We start from the raw sequence: 25,834 nt of genomic DNA, 5'->3' as shown, positions 1-25,834 counted from the left end.
TTTGAACACTGACTGGGACCACTTTACTGCCGACTGAGTGCTTTAATGTTTTTAGTTCATTTGTGATGAAGATTCACATCCACTTAAAGTAAAATGTCTGCAGGAAAAGTTGATTTTTGGGTCAACAGAACACAGTCAAATACTGACACATGGGGATGGAGCCCACACCTCCTACAATCCTGACAAGACAGTGTTTAATGAGTTGGGAACTTTAGGTCCTTCGAGAAAGGTTTTGAATGCAGGCCTTCCATTTGTAGTGGATTGCAGTTTTCACTTAAAGGTAAAGTTCACCTAAATATGTCAAATTCAGTCGTTACCCACTCGTCAGGTGATGTTCCATGACTGCAAAACAGTTCAAGCTGCAGCGTTCTGCTAAACAGCTGATAGGGTAGATGGTAGATGGTAGTAGATGGGGACTGCTGAAGACACGTTCGAAAACAAATTAAAAATGGCTGCTTGTGCATCGCAAAGCGAAGCCTCCAGAAGCCTCGAGATCCTGAACTGATTTGGGAAATCATTTTATTTTAATTATTCATTTTATGCCCTCGACTAGCGGTCGTGCTCGCACTTCAGGCAGAGTGCGAGCGAACACTTTTAGCTCGGCAGCTACACTGAAGATTCTGGCTTTGAAAATAATGAAAATCACGCTTTCAAATACATCTTGGATTTTGTGGCTTCTAGAAAATTGGATTACATTGACCAATCAGCGTGGAGCCATTTTTTTCCTTCCACATTTTAGAACAAGTCCCCATCTACGTCAGTTGTTTACAAAAAGGCTTCAGCTCTGTCTTGGCTGTGAAGCTCCAGATATATCATGCAGGTTTTAAAACTTCAGTACTTCCTGACTTTCAGTCGGCATGGGCATGAGGAGATAATCACTGAAATATTCATGTCGGGGTGAGAATCCCCTTTAAGTTTCTGAGTGACTTGCAGCGGGATGTTTGGACTAACCCCTGAGTTTAGCCACACCTTTTCCCTTAGATTTATCAAACTAAAACATGTGCTGAAAGAGTAAGAGAGGGACAAAGAGTGAAACGATATGATTACATAGTCAAACACAGTGACGCCTCGGCGGGCAGCAGCTGGACGGAGGAGCCGGGCTGCTCTGCGCGCTGTGGAGACGATGCCATGAGCTCGGATCTGTCCTGGGTGCTGAATCTGCGGGGACCCCGCCGACCACAAACTGCTGCAACTTCTGATCTGCATCCACTTACCGAGTGTGTGTGTGTGTGTGTGTGTGTGTGTGTGTGTGTGTGTGTGTGTGTGTGTGTGTGTGAGAGAGAGAGAGAGAGAGAGAGAGAGCCGTGTGAGCGAGACTTTCCCCGTGCGCGTAAAACAAAACAAACACAGCTGGCTCTCCCTCTTCGGTGCCTACAAATGCGCGTTTTCCAGATGAATAATACACGGCGAGAAATGACAAATAGTCGACGCGATGAAAGATTAAACATGTGGGAGCCCGAGAGCAAAATGGGCTTCATCTCTCGAATGTGACGCTGCGTTCTGGAGCCGATTAAACGGGGACGGCGCGATTCCCTCCTCCTCCTCCTCCTCCTCCTCCTCTTCCTCTTCCTCCTCCTCCTCCTCCTCTGCTCGTGATGCAGTGAAGCAGCTCTGCGCAGAACCGGGCTGGCCGTATAAAAGCGGCTGCACCTCCACAGACGGATTACAACAACAAGGAGGGGGGACACGGGCGCGAAGTCACTGCGGCTCACCGACCCCGAGAAAGTCAACCACAACCCGACACAGACATGCAGGTCGCCAGGAGGGGAATCTGTTGGAGACTTTTTCTGTTTTCCTGCCTGCTTTTGGAAAGTTCCTGCCAGGACTTCGGCGGGCAGACGCAGTTCATTTGCACGTCCGTGCCCAAGGATATGGACATTTGCGCGGCCACCTTGCAGAACAGCGTGCCGGGCGAGGACCTGAAGACCACCGTCATGCAGCTGCGGGAGACGGTCCTGCAGCAGAAGGAGACCATCATGAACCAGAAAGAGACTATCAGGGAACTGACCTCAAAGTTGGCTCGCTGCGAGAGCCAGAGCGGCGCAGAGCCCGGGGACGCGCGGCCCGGGGGCCGGAGGAAAGACGCGGGGACCAAAAACACAATGGGGGATGTATCGAGGGGCCCCGCTGACACTTTGACGCAACTATCACAGACTTTACAGTCACTGAAGCAGAGATTAGAAAACCTGGAGGTAGGCTGCTGCTGCTGCTGCTGCTGCTGCTGCTGCTGCTGCTGCTGGATGCTTTATACTTTGGCTGACCCTGCGCAAAGCTCTGTCGACCGAATTATAATCTCTTCTGTTGATTTCTTTCATAATAACCGTATTTAAATAATTCCATTTGTGAGAACACAACATTAAAAAAAATGAAGTCAATGTTCGTTCTCCACATGAATCTTAACGCTCTTTTCCCCCCCTTTTCCCCACCCCGTGACAGCAATTCAGCAGAAGTAACAACTCGGTGCAGGCGAACAGCCTCAAAGACCTGCTCCAAAGTAAGATCGACGACTTGGAGAAGCAGGTGTTGTCCCGAGTGAACAGCATCGAGGAGGGGAAGCCCGGGCTGCGCAACGAGACGGAGCAGCGTGGGAGAGTGGAGTCCACCCTCACGTCTCTCCACCAGAGGATCACCGACCTGGAGAAAGGTAGCAAAGTGAAAAGAAGAGATTACGCAAGGGGGGCGATCGAGGATTTTTTTTTTTTCCCTGTGGAGATATCAGATCACAGTGAGGGAGGGGAATGGGAGAAAAAAAAAACCCTATTCTGTGCGCATCCAATTTGGCATCGTAAGCCTTTATGACCCCGATTTAATGTTTTACTCATCCTCTCAAAGCTGGAGCAGCCCGCCGCACAGGGCAGTTTCCTGCTCTAATTCATGCAGATTAAACCATTTCGAACACGCGCTGAACGACCCGTCCCCGCGTCTGCTCCCCGAACCATCTGAGAAGTTAAAACAAGAAGGAAAAAAAAAACCAGAAACAAACGCACGGTGCGCTCTGGGTTTGCCCCCCCTCAGAGAGAGAGAGAGAGAGAGGGAGAGAGAGAGAGAGAGAGAGAGAGAGAGAGAGAGAGAAAAGAGAGAAAACTACAGATATGTGTCGAGGAGGGGACGAACACAAGGTTGACAACGCCACTACTCCTGTGATAGAGTCATCACGCGAGATTAAACGCAAATCTGGAGCGTCACGGTCGTGGATTTGTTGTGTAACGTGTAATTCCGAGCGTAAATCCTCCGGATGTGTGCGTTTGGGAGCGACACATATGAAACATGAAAATGATGAAAGGATTCTGCCGTCTGAAAGCTCAAGTGTTTTGTTTTTTTTCTAATTTTACTTTTTTTTTTTGCTTCCACACAGGTCAGAGAGAAAACAGGCCTCTGGATAAGTTCCAGCTCACGTTCCCGCTGAGAACCAACTACATGTACGCAAAAGTGAAGAAGAGCCTGCCGGAGATGTACGCGCTCACCGTGTGCATGTGGCTCAAGTCCAACGCCTCCCCTGGAGTGGGCACTCCTTTCTCCTACGCTGTTCCTGGTCAAGCCAACGAGCTGGTGCTTATAGAGTGGGGGAACAACCCCATGGAGATACTGATAAATGACAAGGTATGTCGCACACACACACACACACACACACACACACACACACACACACAAAACGTAAATGACAAGTTTTTTGGGAGGTGACCTGCAGCAAACACTCACCTTTTTATTCCCTCACACTTCCAGGTCGCAAAGCTGCCTTTCCTCATCAACGACGGGAAGTGGCATCACATCTGCGTGACCTGGACGACGCGTGATGGCGTTTGGGAAGCGTTTCAAGATGGAGTCAAGAGAGGGAGCGGAGAGAACCTGGCTCCCTATCACCCCATCAAACCGCAGGGCCTGCTGATCCTCGGGCAAGAGCAGGTAAACACCAGCGCTCGGCTGCTTCAGGCGGCCTCTCGAGATTCAGGAACGCAGCAAACAAACCACATTCAGAGAGCCATCGTCAGAGATGACAGGATGTTGAGGCCGAGGGATCTTTAAAGCAACACTTTTTGCAGTGAGACGGTTGATGGATGTCTTTTCATCCATCCTCTGCAAACACCTGGGCGGTTCAAAACCGAATACCAAACTGGGCCTTTGGTGTTGGACCCGACTCTTTCACCAAAAGAGTTGGTGTTGAGCAATCTGGCAACGAGGCTCAGCAATCAACTATATTCCACCATGACCACTTTAAAAGTTACATAGTGTTGCTTTAGAAATCACTAAATGTCAGCCAGCAAGGTGGAAAAGCAAACTTTCCACCTCACTGTGAGAAAAATAAAGATCAGTTTTCAAATCCATCCTCACTCTATTTAATGCAATAGACTCAATGAGGCGATTCCATCTTTAAGCAGATCTCATAAAGACCCCTGCCCCTCACTCAATCAAAAAAGAAACACAATCTGATAATCCACAGAGGCAAGTCTGCTCCTCCATGAAGCAGCCGCAGGCCAAAGAGATCACACCACCCTCGATTAAATCTATTTGTCTTCACCACAGGACACACTGGGAGGAGGGTTCGACGCCACACAAGCTTTCGTCGGCGACCTGGCCAACTTCCACATCTGGGATCGTAAACTTTCAGTGGGGGAGATTTACAATCTAGCGACGTGCAGCAGCAAAGCGCAGGTGGGCAACGTGTTCGCGTGGATGGAGACGAGCCTCGATATTTACGGAGGCGCCTCGAAGTGGACATTTGAGGCCTGCCGCCAGCTCAACTGAACTGTGACCGCCGGGGGAACAGATCAATGTTGAAGCCACCCTGTTTGTCCCAGCATCGGTAAAAGCAACCTGAACGATCAGGAGGCGATTATTTCAGTGACTAGCATCTGGATTTGTTATAGATATTTGAAAACATCATTTGTGGACACTTGATAGATTTTTACCAGATTCTCATGTGGGGGGACAGGTCACCGGAAACGGACACGTTGGCGTCCCGCGGCGATCGTATGTAGATGCTGCTCCCGGACAGCAGAGGATGATCTTCAAAAAAAAAAGTGACAGGCCAGGATCAACAGCACAGTAGAAGGTCATGTAGTTTTTAGCGAACAGATGTCACCGCAATCCAAAACGAAAAATTGACTGACTTCTTCAAAATGTCTTTGTCTGTCTCGACTGCCAGGGATTTTTCACTGTGAAAAAGGACAAGGTGGACTTCTTTAAAAAAACGGAATGTTTTCTCCAGGAGGTTATGAAATAGACGTCATTGTTTCTCTCTCACTATTCTTTCTCTGCCACCACCTGCTTGACGTGATTTTGTGTAAAGAATGACGTATTTATTGCCAACATTTGAGCCTGAGTGCCTTGGGCTGTTGAAAAAAAAAAAAAATCTCAGCACATTCATTATGATTTGCAGAGTGTATTTTTTTTCTCTTCTTCTTGTAAATTAATTTCAAAAAGAGGTGTTTCCTTGTGACACTCTGAATGAGGTCGGATCAGATTGTTTATTGTAAAATGCAATTCATCGATGGCAGCGACGCATTTTGCAGATGTTTGTACTTCAGTGGGAATGTTCTCTGTACAGTAACAGCATGTCTTAACTTCTGTAAATGCTGCGTCAGCATCTATGATCTTTGCTTTTACTATCCTACTTTTGGGTTGAGATTTTATACTGTATTGTTATATGCTTAAAGCATGGCAACACTGACAGATTAAAAAAAAGTTCTAGTTTTTGTAATAAATTGTGATACTTGAATCATAAGCAGGTGTAAACACATTTCTTTAACAAATCGGACATGTGGCACGCTCTTTATGATGCACAGATCTAATGATACGTGGTGCTGAATAGACACGTGAGGCTACAATTAAATATAGCATGCTAATCAGAGCATTACAAATACTGTAGCTGCTACAATCGATGTTTTTATATGAATAATGGATCTGGTGATTACTTGCATTTGAAAGGGGTCCCTCATAATGATGAGAATCAGCATCCAACACTGCAGTTACAATCAGGTCTGCAAAGTTTTTTTAGCACTTTAGAACTTGTTTTGGTTTTTATGGCCCACAACTTCACTGTGTTGGTTCTCACCACTCTCATCGGTGTCGTTATAAAATAAAAGCCTACTGTGCGCTACCTGCCCAGCACCAAGTAGCAGACAGGCAATGTTTACCATGGTGAACACAGTTTACCATGTGGCAGCTAACAAGTCTCATTTACTCCACAGGTCTTGGTAGAGACGGATGTGTAAATAGCTAATTTGTTGTTGAGTGCCCCATTTTCCCTGAAATTGCAAATGCATAATATGCTTCTCAGTAATGATTACTGTATGCATAATATGCTTTTATCTGATATTTAACATTAGCTAATATTTATTTACAGTGACTCAGTAATGAAAATAAAATGAAAGTAAGAAACGCCCAGCCAGCCAGCCACTTCAGACCATCCGTCAATGCCTCAATCACCCTCCCACAGTGGCCGCCTCAAGATGTTCAGTTGCTCCTCCTCCCATTAAAGAATGGCGAAATAAAGTTATTATAGGTTTAAGATCAACTTAAAACAGAGAGGCTAATAGACATGGACAGGACATAACTAAAAGCTGGGCAACAACTTTCCAGTCAACACAATGCTTACAGCGGTATATTTTCCTTGTGTACGATCTTCAAATCAACTTTTGAGAGGCTTCAGAAAGGCCTAAATAAATCTCACCATCCCATTAAAATCTCTCCTGAGGCCAACATGCGGTAACAATATTTTTTCCTTGCTGCAGTTTCTGGATTCGTTGAGCAGTTTGCACCACTCATGGAAGCATCAGTGAACCCAGCGACACTTGATTACTGTAAAACAGCTGTACTGAACATGAACTCTAAGCTTTTACACCAACCAATGTAAAATTGGATATGACTTACCACATAATTGGCTTCAACCATTGATTTTTTTTTCATCCGCCCGTTTCGAAGAACCGCAACATATTTAAAGTAAATTCTTATGAATTCATGAATACGTGAGTTTTGCTTTGACACCTGGGAAAAGATGGCAAAATATCCTAGATGGTTTATCAATTATATCGATTTCATGGAGAAATTATATTTCAAAAAAATCTAAAACCTAGTGGCTCTCACCATGTCTTTCATACACAAATGGATACATGATAATATGTCTAATATGGAATAATCACATATAATTGTAATTAGTACAATTTTCTACAGCTTAATGTAATAAAGTCTATTTTTACATTTTCCATCCTGCTAGTCAATGTGAACATATTTATTAGCTAAGTCTGATCAAAACAAATAAACACAGACTTAATAAACATAATGTGTTACATTAAAGAAACATAAAAGAAATTTCAAATAGTTTATTCTGTCGCCAGTAACACATCACACATCCAGTTATTCATATATATAGACTCAATATGCATTAAATGTGACCTCTAACATTGAACTTGTGTGTTTAAACTAGATGGAAATTGTATATATAACTTAAATACTTCCAGTTCTACCCTGAGAGAGGATGGAAAAAAGCGAAAACAGCATCTTTCCTTAGTCAAGGATTCAATCTAAACCTGGTGAAGGTCAAGAGATCTTCTAGAGGAGGACTATAGACAACCAAACCAAACACAGATCCCATCTGCAAAGGAATAGACTGACACCAGTGAACTCTAAGTACATGGATTTTCATCGTAAATACTGGGCTTTCTCTGTAAACAAAAGGTTGCAGTTAAGGTCATACGTCTCAGTCTTTGCCGTTTCTCTGCAAATGAATCATCGCTGACACCGCTCGCGTTAGAGGTCGCAGGGTCTGAAGGTCCTCTCTTTGTTGTTAGCGAGGTCGCTCGGTCCTACCGCAGTCGGTTCGAGTGTCCCGCAAATTGGTTTCCATTCTCTACACCCATGGTAAGGGAGCGACTCCACATCGATAGGGTTTTCCCCAGACACCCGACAAACTTCAGCTCATACCTATCGCACGGCCATTACAGACAGCTAGTGTGGCACATGTGGGATCGGGTGTCACTGCTAATTCTTTCAGACACTCAGCGGCACACCTACATGTACAGCCGGACGCACACATGCACAGTACGATCCCTTCCTGAGGGGTCACCGGAGGCCCAGGAAGAAATCGACTCCCTCCACCACATCCACCTACACGTTGACCTGCAGAGTACATTAGGCTGAATCGGGTCTGTATTCTGTTGACCTAAATCCTTTTTCCCCAGCTCTTGTCAGGTATATTTTTAGCGTAGCCAGGTAAGAGCCAGCGTGTTGACCTCCGCCGTAATTGGTGTGTGTCTGTATGCACTCCAGTTCAAATTAGCCCTAAAGTGTAGGTCAGACATGATGTATGTTTTTTTTGCCAACCACGCCTGTCTGCTCTTGTATCTGGATACTGTTAATTCATCACATCTGTTTTGTCTTTTGCTTTCTAGTTTCGTTGTTGACATTAGTGTCCTTGAAATGACGAGGACACGGTGCACATGGAAGTATTTTAATGAGGTGACAATGTGGTAGGTGCTGTTTGAATCGCAGGCAAATATCCAACTTGATTCAATCAACCAACCCCGTTCAGTGGAAAATGTGACCTGATTCTAGCTCTCCATGAAAAGTCATGGATTACAGAGTCATTTAGGTTTGACAACTGAAAGCTAAAACTAGAAAAATGTTGAGCGTGAAGAAAAGTTAGCTTAGCCGACCTCTGTAGCCAACTCCTCATCTTAGCTTGAGGCTAGCAGCTCAAGGCGGCATTAGCTGCTACTAGCATAACACTCCTGAATCTCTAAATTGCATTGTGGGTGATGGAAATGCAAGATTTTTACTCGATAGAAGAATTAATGACACCACTGGGTTCGCTACATTGGTTTTTATCCTTTTCTTTTTTTGACAAAATGCTAAATTTGTTGGAGAACTCTCTTGATGTGAAAAGTGTCTAGCAGTACTTTTTTCCCCCAATTTATTCAAACTGCTGTGATTACTGGCAGGTCGACGCGGACATAGTGGGGGTAAACCAGGCAAAAGTTATTTAGAGACCCTGCCACCTGTATTCAAAAAGCCACTGTAGCAGTGTGACAGTAGAAAATGTCCCCGACCCCAAAGACTGCTTACTGTGCCGTATAAAGCAAACACATGAAATGTCTCATCAAGTCGCTGATGAAAAATTCATGAGGAGAGAATAGGAAAACAAACAAAAACTCTATGTGGGAGTGAGAAATTTAACTGTCCTACTGATGCTGAATAAAAGCTGCTTTTGCGGAAAAATATAACACTGGTGACACTGGCAATCTGTTGATAAATGTTGTTCAGAGAGATGCATTTTTAATGGAAAAGAGATTATCTGCACAAAATAGGAAAAACAGTTAAATTTTAGAATTTTATAGGATCATTCAAATTCATCACAAACAATCAGAATGCTTTCATTAGGTCACATTTTATTTTTTTGTCCTCATACGTAAAAGCAAGCCTGAATGGACTGGTTGACAATGCATATCACTGCTCCCAGCCTGACAGCGACGTGTACAATTGCAGTGTGGTTAGGTTTAGGCACTGAACTACTCTGTTTGGATTACATGGTTTTGGTTATTATCGCTATGTTTACTTCTGTGACCTCCATTTCCATCCCACTTATGTTAAGTAGTTATGGCTTGGATTCAAACCTCCATCTCTCACAAAATACTCTGATGGCTTTTGTTTCACAGCGCTGCATTGACACTTTGTCCTTTTCTACCCCGATCCAATTATTATGTCGTAGGTGCTGTGAGTAATAACTTGATGCGGCACTTAAATCTCATTACACTTCAGCCCAGGCGCTCCGTATCACCAATAAACACTTTATTCATTTGTAATCACTGCAAGTATAATTGGCGGAGTACAGTTGCTGCCAGTGGCTGGCCGGTGGTTGTTTGGCAGAAAGACAAAAGGAGCCCAGCTCGCCTTCTGATACAGAATATACATGAGACCCACATCCAGCCGTATTTGTGCTTAATCTCAGAGCTGCTGCCGCAGCTGTCAGGGTGGTGCTCAACCCTCCATGCCACTGAATGAATAATTGATTTCCCGCCGACATGGGAAATTCCCCTTCCAGAGTATCACCCGACAAGCGCCAGGCCAAATACATGCAAAAGAAAAAAATGTCTCTCCCCAAGGGAAAAGCAAATACAAACCCTCACTACTGTTTCTTTAATGCCTCCTTGGGGTGTTTGCCAGATGAGCAGGTTTATACTGTACTTTTCATATTGTGATATTCAGAACGAGTGTAGAGACACACTGCTGTTGTGCTCTCTGTTGTTTCTGTTGAAGATGAAATGTGATTATTAATTCCACAAGTGATAATTACACGAATACAAAACAAGTAAATTTACAGTTTGAAGGTTTCAAATTTCAAATTCAACAGGCTTTACATGCACTATTGACATTTACTTTAACTAGATTTTTGGCTTTCTAATCATTCGCGGGTTGTCAGTATGCGGCCTGAACACAAAGCGTCAGTATTCGATGACTGGGGAATTGCCTCACCCTCCTTAAGAATCATGAATATTACACACAGAGAAACCTAACAAAGATGAAAGCTTGAGAAGAAATTAAATCAACAGTTCTTGCTCAATAAATAATATGTATTCTGGGATGGAATAACGGACCCCAGATGGACACGATTATTGAATATCCGTGTGCAAATGAGGAACTTCTGGACTGTTACCGGAACAACATGACATCGGCGTCCAGCTCCCTGGCTTACGCTCAAGCTTGAACACTGTGATACCCTCATAGTTAGATTGAACCACAAGGTATACTTTGTATTGTTTTAGTTTTTAAAGTGGAACCACAACTCTGTCCACTGGCCTAGGACCTCCATTTACAGCAAGAAAACAAAAGACCCATGCTTTGCAACAGCCGGTTGTTATTAATCAAAAGTAAGAGTCTGGGAGTGTAAACTTGTGTGGTCAGTACTCTTCTTGGACCACACTTTCTCTTGTCTCAGAGATGGCAGAGCAGATTAATGGTGCTTTCCAACGCTTCCTGGCGGCCCTCCTTCCTCTGGCTCGTTGCCCCTCTCCCCAGCTCGTTACTTGTTTCCTCTGCGTGCTGAAGGGTAACGTTTGCATTTTTCTTCTCGTGCTCAGATTGAAATCAGGATTATGGACAGAGGAGATTATTCTTTTGCGTCCGGGGGGGCTGCGTCTGTTGTCAGCTTGATCACAATACATAGTAAAGGACTGGATTTCAGCGTATTGGTTACAAATCACAGATATATTTTGGGTTGGATTATGTCAGATATACAAAAAGAAGCACACAGTGACAGCGACTGCATATTTGTAGCGGTGTGAAAAGCAAATTTGTGGTTTTACCATTGCATATTGCCAGAATTGCTAGAAGTTTTAATTTCTTTCTTTTCCCTTTGTTGGTTCACTCCCACAGTGTGGAGAAACCAGAGACCGCTTAAAACATCCCACACAGTCTGACTGTAATTACCACCAGGATGCTAATATCAATAACATCCCCCATAAATCTGACATGACACGAATGCTGCATAATTCTACCTCGTCTTTATAACCAATCTCCCTCCATCCCTTGCTTTCCATCTTCTAAAAAATCCCTTACTCGCCCTTCTTTTCTCCCTCTTGGCAGTCTGCCGTAGCCGGGCTTTATCCACAGGCGTCTTGTGACAGAAGCCGGCACAACAGGAATATTTTTCATGAAGATGCCACAATCTCTGCACCTTCTGGGAGCAGCGCCAGGGGCTGTTTTCCATAATCAGGTCAATCACAAACAGCCCCCCCCCCCCCAACACACACACACCAGGTGAAGCAGCGAGCGCAGAGGTCTGCTCCATGTGTGCGAGCGTTCACTAAGAGTGCCGTGGCAGCAGCGCTGAGGCAAGCAGGGGTGGATGGAACGCAGGTGTCCTTACCTAAGCTGACAGAGCAGGTGCACCATGAGGCAGCACATTCAAATTCTACTTTCTCTTCAATAGTGAACTTGTAAAACTTATAAAAATGTCAGAAAATGATTCAATAAACTTCATAAAGTAGCGATAAAATGTTGTGTATGATGTCAAGATGCTTCAGTTTCTGTTTGGACAGAAGTGGTTAGGTTTAGGCACTAAAAGTATTTTGTTAAGTTTAGTGACTAGAACTACCTGGTTAGGTTTAGGATAACAGCATGGCAGACAAAGTGACAAAGTAGTAATTAAATGTTATCAACAAGAAGTTTTAGTTTCTGTTTTGGAAGGAACAAGTGTGATGTTTCTCCACAACTTTAAATGAATGCAATTTCTATTTGCGAATGCAGTACACTTTTTTTTTTTTTTTTACAATGATGAAAAGCTAGCAGTGAACTTCAGCATAATGCAGGTGAAGGACTCGGGACTGAGCTTGGTAGAAATCCAAACATTCCAGCGGTGTGTGCTGCACAAACTGATTTCATGAAAAGATGGGGGCACAAAAGAGTGGGCGTTATTTGTGTCAAGGTAAAACCACTTTAATAGCTTCACCATTCAAAATAACCAAATGTCAAAGTCGGATCATCCTGCGAAACAATTAACGACCAACAGAGGAGACACAAGCCTTGATGTGACTCATTGGTCTTGTGTTTTACACTCAGTACAAAAAGCCAAGGACGAGTCAACAGAGAACGTGTTCTGTTTATTAGGAATCTGAAGCTCGCAGTCTTTAAGTGATTGCATCACGCTGGACAAATTGCCGGCCCTTCAGGACAGCTATTGCTTCTTCACTGTCTCCTAGCCAACGGCAGCACTGTGAGGCACACTCATTTTCTTGGACCGGAAAAAATACATTGAATTAACTTCAACTTGCAATCACAAATAGCAGAAAGTCGACATGCAGTAAAATAAAACTCAACTCGACGAGATACTGTGTGAGAGATCCTCCTTGAAATATGTTTAAAACAGAAAACAAGACGACAGACGAGGAGATCAAAAGGAAATAACTCGACCTACCGGGGTCTAAGCATGTAAGAGTTCGAGAGCTGGCTTTGCATAAAAAAAGCCTTAAAGAGGATAAAGGAGAGCCACCAGGCCGAACGCATCGACAAGGCCGACAGAACGAACTAAAGGGAAGCTTACAGAAAGACACCTCGACGGGCATTGGTCCTGATCAGTGGTGAGGAGGAATCATTGAAAAAAAACAAGAGTGACACTGAATTAGAGAGCCTTTCGTAAACACGCGACCGCAAAGGAGCGATTCGGTGCAGAGGAGGAGGTCTGGTGAGAGCAGCTCCTCTCTGATGCACTGCTCCTTCAAGCCTCCAATTCATCCTGTCACAATGTGAGACTGCTCTGTCTCAAGGGTATTTCAGAGGGTGACATGACCGGGTTTTTAAAGAAGCAGGGCGAGGTGCTGGAAGAAGGCCTTGTCTTGTCTTTCAGGACGGGGAGGGGGGGAATGTGAAACCATGGAGTCCATCAAGTCTCCTCTGGTCTGGCAGGAGAGCGGTATATTAAAGTTGACCTTAACATTCAGCTTCCAGTTTCCCAGAGGATCACAGTGACACCTCTCCACTGGACACAGGGTTAGGGTTAACCCTATTTCCACACTCTAGCGTTGAATCCGCACACATACAGTGACGTCAACACGGGAGTAATGTTGGACGCAGGCAATAGCTGAGCATTAGCTAACACTGGCAGATATGCTAAAAATAACCTCAAAGACAAGTGAAAAACGGTCATTTATCCCCAACAACAACAACTTACCCAACTAGCTAAGCAATCACATGACTCAAAGTTTTGTCATCATGTGGAGGGTTCCAGCTGTTCAGCGCTGGCTACAGACATGCTAGTGCTAGTGGAGTTTTCTTGTGTGTGACCAGGTGTTTCCTTGACTTACATGTGTTGCCCTGGCCCCTTTTTCCATTTACCATCAGGAATATTGCAATTAGGGTCGTCTGAGTCGAGTTCTTTGGAGTGTAACCACACTCCTGCCTTCTTCGGCTCACCATCGCACTCACTGTGACTTGAACGAGCCGCAGAGGGTGATGTTCAAGATGATGATCATCAGAAGTAACAAAGTAGATTACATGGTATAAGGCTTACTTAAATACAAATAACAATACAGGCTTGAGATTAATCTTTGGCCCAGATGCACTGTCAGGAACTGAAAATTAGCACTTATTGATTTAAAGGAATCAGGGCTCAGTAGTACTGATGTAGTTCATTAAGTAACCTTAAAAGAGTACAATACCCAGACCTGACAGCAAACTACTGATGTCTGGGGTGCAATCACTGCAGGAAAAGGAATTAAACTTCAGTTTCTTCTCGTGGGTCAAAAACCCAGAGGCAACCAAGGCATCCAAATACAAGAAAATGTCTCAATCAGGGATGGAAATATTGAAAAGACTTTATCGTCATGGCTGAATCATTAAAAGGCTGATCGTTAAAAAGCAAACATGATTCAACTACACAAGGATTTTAATGTTTTCCTCCTCGTTTGATATATTTTCTTGTGTTCGGAGGATTTGGATTACCTATGCTTTTTGAGGCACTTGTATTTCTGTTTTCCTAAAGCACCTGACAAGTTTGAACTATCACATAAGACCAACTGGTCATCTGCTCTTTCTTCTTCGGGGTAATGACAATTATGGTAATTTTCCCTCATAATTGGACTTTGAGAAACATTTAGATTTTAATAAAAATACAGAAAAAGCAGAAGCAGGACCTCGGGCCTGTGGTGGCGGGCCCGGCTTTCTACATCTAAAGTAACTGAATATCCGAAACAGAGAGAGCGGAGGAAGCCAATCCATTTTTAAATACTTCAGCTTCTCTATTCTTTCAGTCAAATTACAAAGTGATGATTACCAAATCGCTGTCGTTTGTTAGAAAGTGCTTTCAGTCTGGAGCTGTTGATTGACTGGTCTGTGTTACGTGTCTCTCGTGAATGGAAAATATCAGATTGGTGCCGTTCTGGAGACGTCTTCATGATCAGAGTGTAAATACTGAAAGGCTTCTTTTGATGAAAAAAAGCCCATTTGAAGTGATGAAAGGTCCAGATTGTGAGCTTTGTTTGCCAAACAGAAACCAAACAACGCAATAGACTGAATTTCAAAAGAACCTGCGGTATAATACAACAGTGCTTTATCTTTCTTTGGAAGTTTCATATAGAGGATTAGATGCTCAGATGGTCACTGTAATAAAAGGCAGATGGACGACTGTAACTGTTCTGGGTTGTTTACTTGGAAAGGAAGTGTCTCCGGTGGTGTCTGCGCTTGAAACACTCGCCCACCTAAGGGCACCACTTTGTCCCTTCTTTTTTTTTTTTTGTTCATTTCCAAACGGCACTCCTACGTATCATATCTTATATTAAGAACAACCAAAATCTAAGAGCCCGCATGGAAGGAGAAGCTGTTTTTTGCTTTCGTGGCTCAGATGTAATGAGATCCTTGTCACTGCTGACTCCCATGTGGGTGCAGATAGTGACGAATCTCTAACAGACATGATGCCACAAGCTGCAACTGAGTGCACGTTCATCCACGTTGGTCTGGTGTACGGGGACAGCGTGTGTGCATCACATGTAACCAGCTGTAACATTGGAAAAAAACACACGACACACGACCTCTGCAAGCGTATCTTTAACTGTTTAACCAATCCACTAATCAGACTTGATGAAGGGGTTTGTCAGCTGTTGTGACTCTCTTTGTTAACGCTGACTGCGCTTCGCGGTAATTGTTGGTTTTAATCACAGCCGAAAACACGCTCAACACGCCGACACCCACCACAGACATTACGGGATTATTTCATCACTTCAACCCACGAGAAAAAAAAATAAACCACCTTTCTTTTTTATCCTTCTGGAGTGCAAACTCAAAAATTCCTGCTGCCAAGACCGAGTGTAAACTGCGCTGTCAAAATAAGAGTGGACAGTCTGTCAGCGGCGGCGAGGCAGAGATGGCCGGGGTGTCAGGAGGCGGAAAAATAGACGAGAAGGTGCTGGCCAATCATTAAAGTCGGTTGCATGTTGAATTCAAACGTCTGTTTTCTTCCTCAGTCAGTGTTTGAACGAATCAGAGGCACCACAAGAGGCTCATGAATCGTTTCACTGTCATATTAGCGGTCATTCACGATTAAGAACCTTGGACGCATGACAACTTTTTTTCCCCCACCCCCGTTGACCTGATGCAACCGGCCCCATCGTGCTCGCTGGGACACGAGCCATACAGCAGGACTGCGTCAGCCCCCTCCCTTCCATATCCCATGAATAATCCATGACCTCAGAGGCTCCGGCGGCAGCTCTGGGTACACGGCGAGAGGCTTTTCACTAAAACAAACTGTCAAAACACGACGTGTGTGTTTACATGCACCCGACAGCAAGGTGGGAGAAGTTACACGACAGCAACAGCCTCTGTGTTTTTCGTTTTTTTTTTAAAAAGAGTTTTTTTTTTGTTTTTTTTTCAGGGAGAAAGTTGAGTTTAATTTTCAAGCATATGCCTTCCTAACTCAGACGCACGATTTGGTGAGCCGTTCAAGGACGTTTAGGAAAGGACGGCGCGAGCGTTTCATGCTTCATTTCGTGGCACAATATTATTTTCGGGGACCCAGAAAACATCTTGTGCACAAAATGGAGCTGAGGAAAAACATTCGCAGCTGGTCACTCCTGTGTTGTGAAACAAATTCCCTGACATGAAAACCAAGAAATGGATTTGGAATAACACAATTTCCATATTATTACCATAATTATTTCTAACACAGATACCAGCAGAGCATCTCTTAAAATGGAACCCAGTGAAAACAGGCAGTTATTCTGTTCTGGGAGAATACTTGTCACATATAGTGTGGGTCATTACTGTCACATGCTACAAGAGATGATGGAAAGCAGCCCAAAGGATAAAACTTACAGTCCAAAATGAGTCAGTGTATTGTGACAGTTAACTCCACGAGGAATATGATGATAATGATTTATCTCAAGCAACTTTTTCTGCTTCATAATCTCTAAAAAACAGTTAAATATATTCAGTTTACCATTATAAACTTAACTAAACGTTTGCATGTGAGAAGCTTCGGGCGAAGAATTCATTTTTAGCTTGATGAATTAAATGATCAAAACAGCTGGCAATTGATTTTTTGTCGATCAGCAACACGATGAATTGTCGCAGCGTTACGTTATACTTTGTTCACTACACTCCGCTGATACTGTTGAGTCACCAGACCCACGAGCATGACAGGATGTGGTCTGAACGCCACACAGACGCCATTCGTTGCTTTTCCAGTATCCCAGTGTTCATTCAGGGACTCAAATTCAATTACGTTCTGCAAACCTGGTGCTGTAAAATGACTAGGAAATGAACCTTTGACCTTTAACCTTTAGCTGTGTCAGGGTTCACATGAAAACAGAGCAGCTGTCACAGTTCGGGTCAGGCTGGGCTAGCAAAATCCATCCAAAGCTGCACTCCAATACTCTCGTAGTGATGAACTACATCATTCCTGCAACCACCAAACTCTGACACAAAGTCTAAATTAAAGAGCACTTTGTAAATTTAGTCTGTCATGATTTAATTCCCAATCAATGTGAAGAAAAAAGGAAAAGAAAATACTCCCCTGACCGGTCGAACAGAGTGCATTTATTCTCCTGTTCACTTGACATCGGCCCGCAGACTCATGAGACAAACATGAGACACGGACAGGTCCACAGTCAATAATGGCCGCTTCTCGCTGTGAAGATGTGACCAACTTTGCTGTGCAGCTCCAGCTTATACAACAGTTGCCGAAGCCTCCGGAGGATAGAACTTGAAAGTTATGTGCCTCTCCCAATATAGTCTTTTCTGACAGCGAGACTATAATAGCGCAGTCATCTGCTTCACCTGGTGGAGAACATTCCTCTGGCAATGACTGTCCCATCTTCCCTCCACATTTCTGCAGCACAGCACTGCAGCGCGAGGCAGCTCCACATACCAACTCCCTGTAGCACGCTTAATGAGCAACCTGCAGAGTAAGCGTATATGTGTGTGTGCGTGTGTGTGCGTATCACGATTTCAACTTTTTTTTTTTACAACTCGCCTCCTCCTCCAGCTCTTCAGCGTATTTTCTTGGCTGCTCGTCCACACCCACACTGTCACCCTGTACACTCAGACACTCGTCGTGTTCAGGTGTATCCATGACAGCCTCATTTAGGGTTCATGAAGTTGTAGAGTTGTGTGTTTTCTGATGAAAACTTAATTTAGCATTTGAAAAATATTTACCTGTTGGCTCCTTCTCTAATTGCATAATTACTTACAAGAGTAGTTTGACATATTTGGAAACAAGATTGTTAACTTATTTTAGCTGGATGAGCATTTTGATACCAAAATAACTGGAGCCAGCCGACAGATGTCAGCTTGGAAATGGACAAACAGCAAGCCTGGAACGTTGGCTTTTGTAAAGATTAAACTAACTGTGATATAACAAGTTAATTAGATGTGCTCATTGACAACTTTATGATCTTAGGACAGATTCAAGCTAGCTGGTTGCTCCAGTGCCGGTCTGGACCACTAATACCGACTCTGCCATGAAACTGAGAGTGTAGCACCACCACAATCCATCAGTACAAACTGTGACACATTGGGTTTTTATTTCTCACTATAACCATTCAACTGAACTTTTCTTCTTCTAAAGACTTTGGACGAGTGAGTTGAAAAAAGATTGGCCGAGCTGCATTCAGAGTGCAGATGGTAACCTTGAAAGACAGCGAGTTTTCATGTTGCTGCAAATGTTTCACAATAAAAGCCTTGGTGAGAAATGAAGTTTCTGTCCACTGAAATGATGGAGGGCTTTTAACATTTAACAGGGCGAACAGATCAAAATAAGGTGCTGAGGTATCATCGCATAATCTCCACCGCGCTGTTACTGATGAGCATGCTCTCTTCTGTTTATCTGTTGGAGTAGTAAACACTGTGTGCACAACTCTCAGTTCATCACAACAAAACAAATGGAGGCTTCGAACCACCCTGTGGAGTTGCGCTAATCGGTTACTCCAGGGCTCCTGCTAACTAGCTGCATGCAGCTAGCTCTCACCGCCTACACCAGACAAAGGTACAGTTTGGTTGCGTTAAATCAAACTGGGTTAAGCTTGCAAAATGTTGTAGTATTCCTTTAATTCAGACATGTGCATATAAAAACGTACAGAAAACGATTAACTTAGTGATAAAAAAGTTTCCTTCATGGCATCGACGTGCTGCTCTTCTGCACATGTGCCTACAAACAAACAGGAAGCGGAACAAAGAGAAAACTACAAAAAATAAGTCAGTACCCTGCATAGACTCAGCAGTCGAGGACTGTCTGCCTAATTTTTCCAAGTGCTTGAGGATGTTGTGACTGACCGATCCTCCTGTAAAAACCACATAACTCCCACCTAATCACCGCTGCGTGCTGGGATGAAAAGATCAATTTATGTGCAAATGGACCGAGCAGATCATGTCAAGCTAACTGACACTGGAGACTGCACGGAGGATCATCATTACACTAATGGACAACAGTCATTACAGTGCCCGAGATATAATCTGTCTTCAATTAATTGCTGTTACCAGGGAGGGAGAGCGTTTTAGGTGACCCGGTGTCAGCGCTCAAACTGTGAGCTCTTACTGCGCGTCAGTATGAGACGTTTGAGCGATGTCGAACTGGAGGAATTCTGGCATTTCGTGACTAAACTTGTGTCTGAATGCAGCACAAGTGGCGACTCGAACATTATCCTGTGAGACAGCGTACGTGTAGGAAACAGAATCTATGTATATGCTGACATAAGTTGGCCCTCAAGGACATGTGACAGTAGGAGAGGAGAAGAGAGAAAAGCCCTCTGTAGAATAAAAAGGACAGCGGCATGAAAATTGTGCTTCGGGGACTGCGGGATAATGGCAGGCCCACCATCATTTACTTTGTCTAACCTTTAAGCACATTAAAAACCTGCAGTATCCTTTAATAAAAACTCACACACTCAGATTTGCCCTTTCCCGCTGTAACCTCTGTCTGCATCGTCCATCCAGGGCAAATGGCTTTGTCAAGAAAATGTTAATAAAGTTGGGTTTCCGTTCCAGTTGGCCCCCCCCTCGGGTTCCCCTGTGTGTCGGGCTACAGTGCAATTAGGTTCCCTCTGTGACAGGAGAAGGGGGGGAGGGGGGGTACGCAGAGGACTAATGATCCAGAAAAAAGTCTTTAGAGACGCTGTTGTGAGTGAGTGTGCAGGTCTGTCTTTGTGCATCCATTTGGGTGAGCAGTGATGTAGTAGTAGTGTGTAGACTGGGTGTGCAGTGGCCTCCCACTGAACAAGGTGACTTCTCCGCCCGGCCACCTGCACTGACAGCGGCAAACTTCGACTCTCTCAGGAGGAGCCGACAGCTACACGTCAATCATCAGAAGCTCTCAGTCCAATTACTATATATATATACACATACATGCTAAAGCTACACCGTCACTGTCTGACAAGCTGCTAAACGCTTGCAAGGGGAAAAGCAGATGGTCACTGAATAAGCTTATAGTGCAGAGTGAAAGAGCAACAAAGAGTGAGACATTCTGATTCAATTTTTTTTGTAAATTATAATGCAAAAAAAGATGCCAGGGGGTAATTTACATTGATTAAATTCCCACTGATGTCCAACTGTTTTATTGCTCTGATGTCATCGAAGACAACACTTTGTTAAGGTGAGACTTTATTGATCCCTCAGCGTGGTAACTCATGTGCTGCAACAGCTTAAGTGTCATGGGCAGAGAGGAAACAACAGCAGCGACTGAGTAATAGATGAAAAAGAATAAAACAAAAGCAGCACAAAGCAAAACAAAAGTAGAATAATGGAAAGATAAAGTGAAAAATACAATAATACAAACTGCAGTAAAATACATTGAAAAGCAAGAAAGTAGTTGGAGCTGTTTTTGGCACCACATCCTGCGACAAGCACATTTGAGGGATCATTGTAAAAAATGTGTGTGTCCGTGTGTGTCTCGGCTGATATAAATCAAAATTCAGTATTTTTGGGTTTGCTTTGGTTGCTGCATCGCTAGTTGTTAGCCAGCACAGAAAAAATCTGTGTGTGCTTGTGTAGTTTCCATCTATATCATCAGCCTGTCAGGACCGATGGGAACCATACAAGCTCTAAGCTCAGATTCAAGACAGCAACCTGCGCTTGAAAAGTAGTTTGACAAATAAAAGGATGCCGTTAAGCCAGATATGAGCTGCTCGCTTTGCCGGTGACCTTCACGTCAGAAGTCAGCTGCAGTTCAAACTGGAATTACCCAAATCTCCCCCTCTGACACACAGTGAAGACAACAGGTATACTCGAACCAATCAAATCAAGTTGCTCACTCAACAAACTATATCGTCGACTACTCCAACTTATTTCATGTGTTTATCAGTGAAGCAGCGGTTGTACTTGACGAGGAGAAAGAGTTCATCCTTGGAGTCAGCACAGGAAGGCTGGAGAGCTTCTCTACCGACAGATTTCTTTAGATGGCCTCAAAACATCCCTTTAATTAATTCTTCCCTGCTCTCGCTCCCCCACCCTCAAACTACAAAGTCTGAAGAAAAGACACTTCTGAGATCCTTTGACCCAAAACTCCGTCAGAAGAAGTGCCACTAAATGTTCGGGCTCTCTCAAAATGACGACACTCCTCCTCGCCTCCATCTGATCTCTTCCCTTTACGGAAGCTTTCAAGACTCACTTGAAACACACTTGAACTCGCAGACTTTCAGCCGGCTGGACTTTCATGTTTGCTCTGTAGGCCGTCGACATCTGTAAGCATTTTTTGTTTTGCGTGTGTGCGTTTCTTGCATAAATAAGTTTGATGCATCTCCGTGACGCACTCAAGTAGTTTTTTTTTTTTTTCTAACACTCATAGGAACCAAGTCTTCGTCCTGAATGAGACCTCAGTGTGACTCATGCACTCACACATTGACGACAGTGTGGCCGCTCCACGCCGCGATGAGTCAGTGTTGAGAATTATAATGTGTAATTTGGAGCATCTGATATGACAGCTGCTGAGGATATTGGACGTATTAAATACACCACAATAAGGTGCCGGGAGCCGGTAATGTTAGTCTGATAAATGTGATGGAGGGAGCGACAGATTGGCGCTGAAGGCCTACAGTAGCTGTGTTTAAGGGTAAAACATAAGGCAGGGTGAAAACCCTTCCACACCTCGACTTCAACACCAGCAGTACGATCACTCACCTTAATTGTATCACGAGCCTGCCCTTTCTGTTTCATCTTCTGTGTGTTCTTTGTGTTTTCTGGGTTTCTCCGCCTCACTCCACCTGCACCGTCGTATCTAACGTTGGTCTTTAACAGGTCATCTGTTGTGTTCCCCGTTCCTGCCGTGCTTCTCAGGTTCCCGCCGTTGATCCTATATAAACTTCGTCTATTGATAATCCTTCCTGTCGCGGTGCGTTTGGGTCCACCTCATCTGCTCCGGTGTGACAAATAGATGAGGCTGTTCAAAGACCTGGGAGCAGCTGGGCGGGTGACAGATGTGTTCTTGGGAACTGGTGGCCGAGTAAGATATATCACTTTCTCCATGCTGAGGAGCAGTTAGCCCAGGTCGGACAAACATCGACCATGTCAGCTTCAGGTGTATTTATCTCCTTTTTTTACCCGTCGGTCTGTATGCGACACACGTTTGCCATCAGAAATGCCCTCTGCCTTGGCTCCAGGTTTTCTGCTCTCCCAGTGAGTTAGTTGTGCAGATAAACAACTAACAGTAATCCCTGGCTGTGGCAAGGTGAGCTATTAGTATACGGCTCAGGCAGTCATAGAGCCAGTGGTCATATTGTTTGCCTCGCATTATGGTATAATTACATGGATCACAGTGGGAGTCACCAAAGGCGGTGAAACCCAGCTCAACTGGATTTGGCGGTCGAGAGTGAACATGGCTGAAGACCGGACTGGGAGTGCCGGTACAAAGGTTCTGATCAGGACCATGACTTCAGGGGCAATAACAGAAGCGAGAGTCAGACATCAGCAGCAGGTGATGATGACACGTAGAGCCGGAATATTACCACATCTTATTTTTTTTTGGACCAAGTCAGACGACGAGTTAAATAAAAAGGAAAATAAGCTTCTCTTGGTTCAGTAACAGAACACTGAATTCAGCAGGGTTTTATTTTTCTGTTAAGTGAGAAAAATAGTTGTTTCATTTCTTGACATTTTGTGAGTTGGTGATTTATTTCACTAGCAGTTGGTATAAACTGCAGGGGGGAAATCGGACTATCGCCTCCTGCTGGTACAAAGCGGTGTTCTCTGACAGGATGGATGAGGGCTGGTAGCTGGCAAGCATGCTAACTTCAGTAGACACGTCTGCAGTGCACAGCACATAGCTATATCTTTCATATTCTTTTACTGTTAGTTAATGTTTTGATGACTTTAAACTAAAATTCTGGCCATATCTTACAAATTGCTCCTTTTTAAAGCAATTTGTTCGGCGCTGTAAAAGTACCCAGCCCTCTTTAATTCTGACAGAGCCCGAACGACTTAACGACTGCTTGTGGGGATGAAATTATCAGGTACATTAAGTCAGTGTGTCCCTGAACACAACTCACACAGTCCTTCACTTTGAATTCCAAATGTTTGCGGTGGTTTTCCCTGTCAGACCATAAAAAAATGCAGCAGCTACTAATCCTGTGTGTGTTATTGGCAGAGCAGTGGTTTGCCATAATCCCAGGGCATTGGTTTTACCCCCCCAGGCCGGTGTGAAGGATCTAATCCAAGGTCACTTTATCAACCATGCCGGTCCGAGCTCATCAGCGTGTTACATAATGTTTACTTTTGGGGGTAATATGTGATTAAAACCGCTGGAACGGAGGGCGGGTCAGGGGTCACGTTTCATTGTTCACCTTGCTCGGGAGCAGAAACAGTAAAATGGAGTGCGGGGAAGTTAAATCTGTTCATGCAGAGCTGATGAATAAAAAATGGAAACAAATCTTTCTAGAGATTGTCTGTCTGTAGCGAAACCACAGAGGAGGGCCTGAAAGGAGATCAAAAGACTGCGTCGCAAAAAATAGACAAAGGAGCGAGGCAACACAAACAGAAGAAAGGCTGTGAAAGTATATCGTCTGTGGATATGGAGGCACAATTTATATTCTTAACCGAAGCACTGAGTATATCATCAATGACAAACGTATCCTGTCCTATATTCACTAACCATGTACGGCTGTTTTTCACAATAAGACGAACATTACAATGATTATTTTCCTCATATTGTGCATTCAATCAGAAAGAGATACAAGGGAGGCATGATGTCCGAACCTTCCCTCTCTTTAACATCCTTTCTTCCCTCAAAGAGCGACGGCCTGGTGTTAATGAGAACATGCCACTGCTCTTAGCTCAGCTTTGATGTGTATAACATAAAATGCTAACAAGATTGTACCCCTCTAGCCCCTGCTCCCCCGTCTGCATATTCAGAAATATATTGCTTTGTGGCTGATTCAATTTTTCATAGTTTCACCAATCTCATATTTATGAACAAACACGTCAGCGGCAGCCGTGTGATGTAAATGGACAGCGCCCGGCAGTGTCATTAGCATTTACGAAAACTAGGAGCAAAGAAGCCCAATGCTTATTGGATTTTCCTGCATCTGGTATGGGATGCAAATGTATACGCAAACCAATTGGTTTAGTCACAATTGTTGAGTTATACACAGAGATGTTTGGAGTTGTGTAGCTGCTTCTTAACCTGCACGCTTGGCTCATAGTGTTCCTGCGTAAGAAATACACACGCAACCAATTTAAAAGGGCCAATAAATCAACAGTCCAGTATTGGGAAATTGATATTATCAGCTATTTGTTTGTCAAACTGCTGCACTGGAGGAGCACCAGCAGCCCGCTCTCACCCCGTATACACACTCCAGTCAGTCAGTAGACATATGTTGCTACTGCTCAAGCTACGTAATTTTTGATCACACTACCTTGCTCGGGATGACCCGCTGTACTCTGCCGCTGATTGGCTCCATCCTGCCTGTTAAGTTATGTGCATGTGCAACTCTCACCAAAGATTGAATGGAGGCAACATGTCCCACTCAGCAGCTAAAACAGTGAGCCATATGAGAAAAATGTGTTTTTTGAAAATTGAATGTAAACAATGCTAAGCGACGTTGCATACTTCACGTGAGTTAATGTGACCGCTTCCTCTTTACAATGTTAATAACATTTGAAAAGTCCAAATAAGTCACATTATGTGAACTGTTTGTTAACATCCTTTACTGTGAAGGAAACAGCCTGTCACCAGTGGATGTTTTTTTTTACAATTTCACAGGAAGACACAACGATTACCATTTGCAATATGAAAGAGAGGCGGAAATAGTCTACTAGTTTTGGACATGGGAGGCAGGTGATCAGCTGAAATAAAGTTGACTTACACAAAAAAAATAAACAAGCGAGAATCTAATCCTCAGAGCTTCTCTTGCAATAATTGGATATGCTCATATGATCCTTTTTCATATTTTGTTTCTGACAGTGCAACAGTAAGACTGAAGATTCCGTAACATCATGAGTAAGCTGTGGTATGTAAGGGTTGACTGTGCTGCCTACAGTTATCTCTGCTGTGACTCATCAAACCTTTCTTCACTGATGTACATATAAGTCCTGCTCTCTGGACAGCTTTCCTCTTATTAAAATGATGATGCTCAACCATGAAGGACAGCGCATAAAAGAAATCGTTCATAGGCTGATGACTAAAGCAAGGAGAGAAAATCTGTTTTCGGTAATGATGTCTGTGCCAACAGACCTTCTTCTTTAATACAGGTCTTGCAATGCTATTAAACACAGGATGGCATGGTGAGTTATTCCAGCAGTGTGTTTTGTTTTATTTGTAGAAAATCGAAAATCAATTGATCAGACAATTTTAAAAAAGGGACAAACCAAGTCTCTGCAGATGTTTGTCTACCTGCACTGTACCTGCAGTGCTCGCAGGCTGCCTGTTTCT

General features: G+C 43.9%; 1 protein-coding gene across 1 annotated transcript; it reads left to right on the top strand.

Moving 5' to 3' along the window:
• Positions 1–1,605: 1,605 nt before the first annotated feature.
• nptx1l (neuronal pentraxin 1 like) lies at positions 1,606–5,710 on the top strand. The gene is made up of 5 exons (XM_037089094.1): positions 1,606–2,192; positions 2,437–2,644; positions 3,356–3,600; positions 3,724–3,903; positions 4,522–5,710. The coding sequence occupies exons 1-5, from the start codon at positions 1,749–1,751 to the stop codon at positions 4,741–4,743; spliced, it is 1,299 nt and encodes a 432-aa protein (XP_036944989.1). The 5' UTR covers positions 1,606–1,748; the 3' UTR covers positions 4,744–5,710.
• Positions 5,711–25,834: the final 20,124 nt, after the last annotated feature.

Source organism: Acanthopagrus latus, chromosome 23 (genome assembly GCF_904848185.1).
Source record: "Acanthopagrus latus isolate v.2019 chromosome 23, fAcaLat1.1, whole genome shotgun sequence".
In the NCBI taxonomy this organism is placed as follows: Eukaryota; Metazoa; Chordata; class Actinopteri; order Spariformes; family Sparidae; genus Acanthopagrus; species Acanthopagrus latus.
Note: the sequence above shows the minus strand (reverse complement) of the source record. Positions and strands in the feature narration are given on the sequence as shown.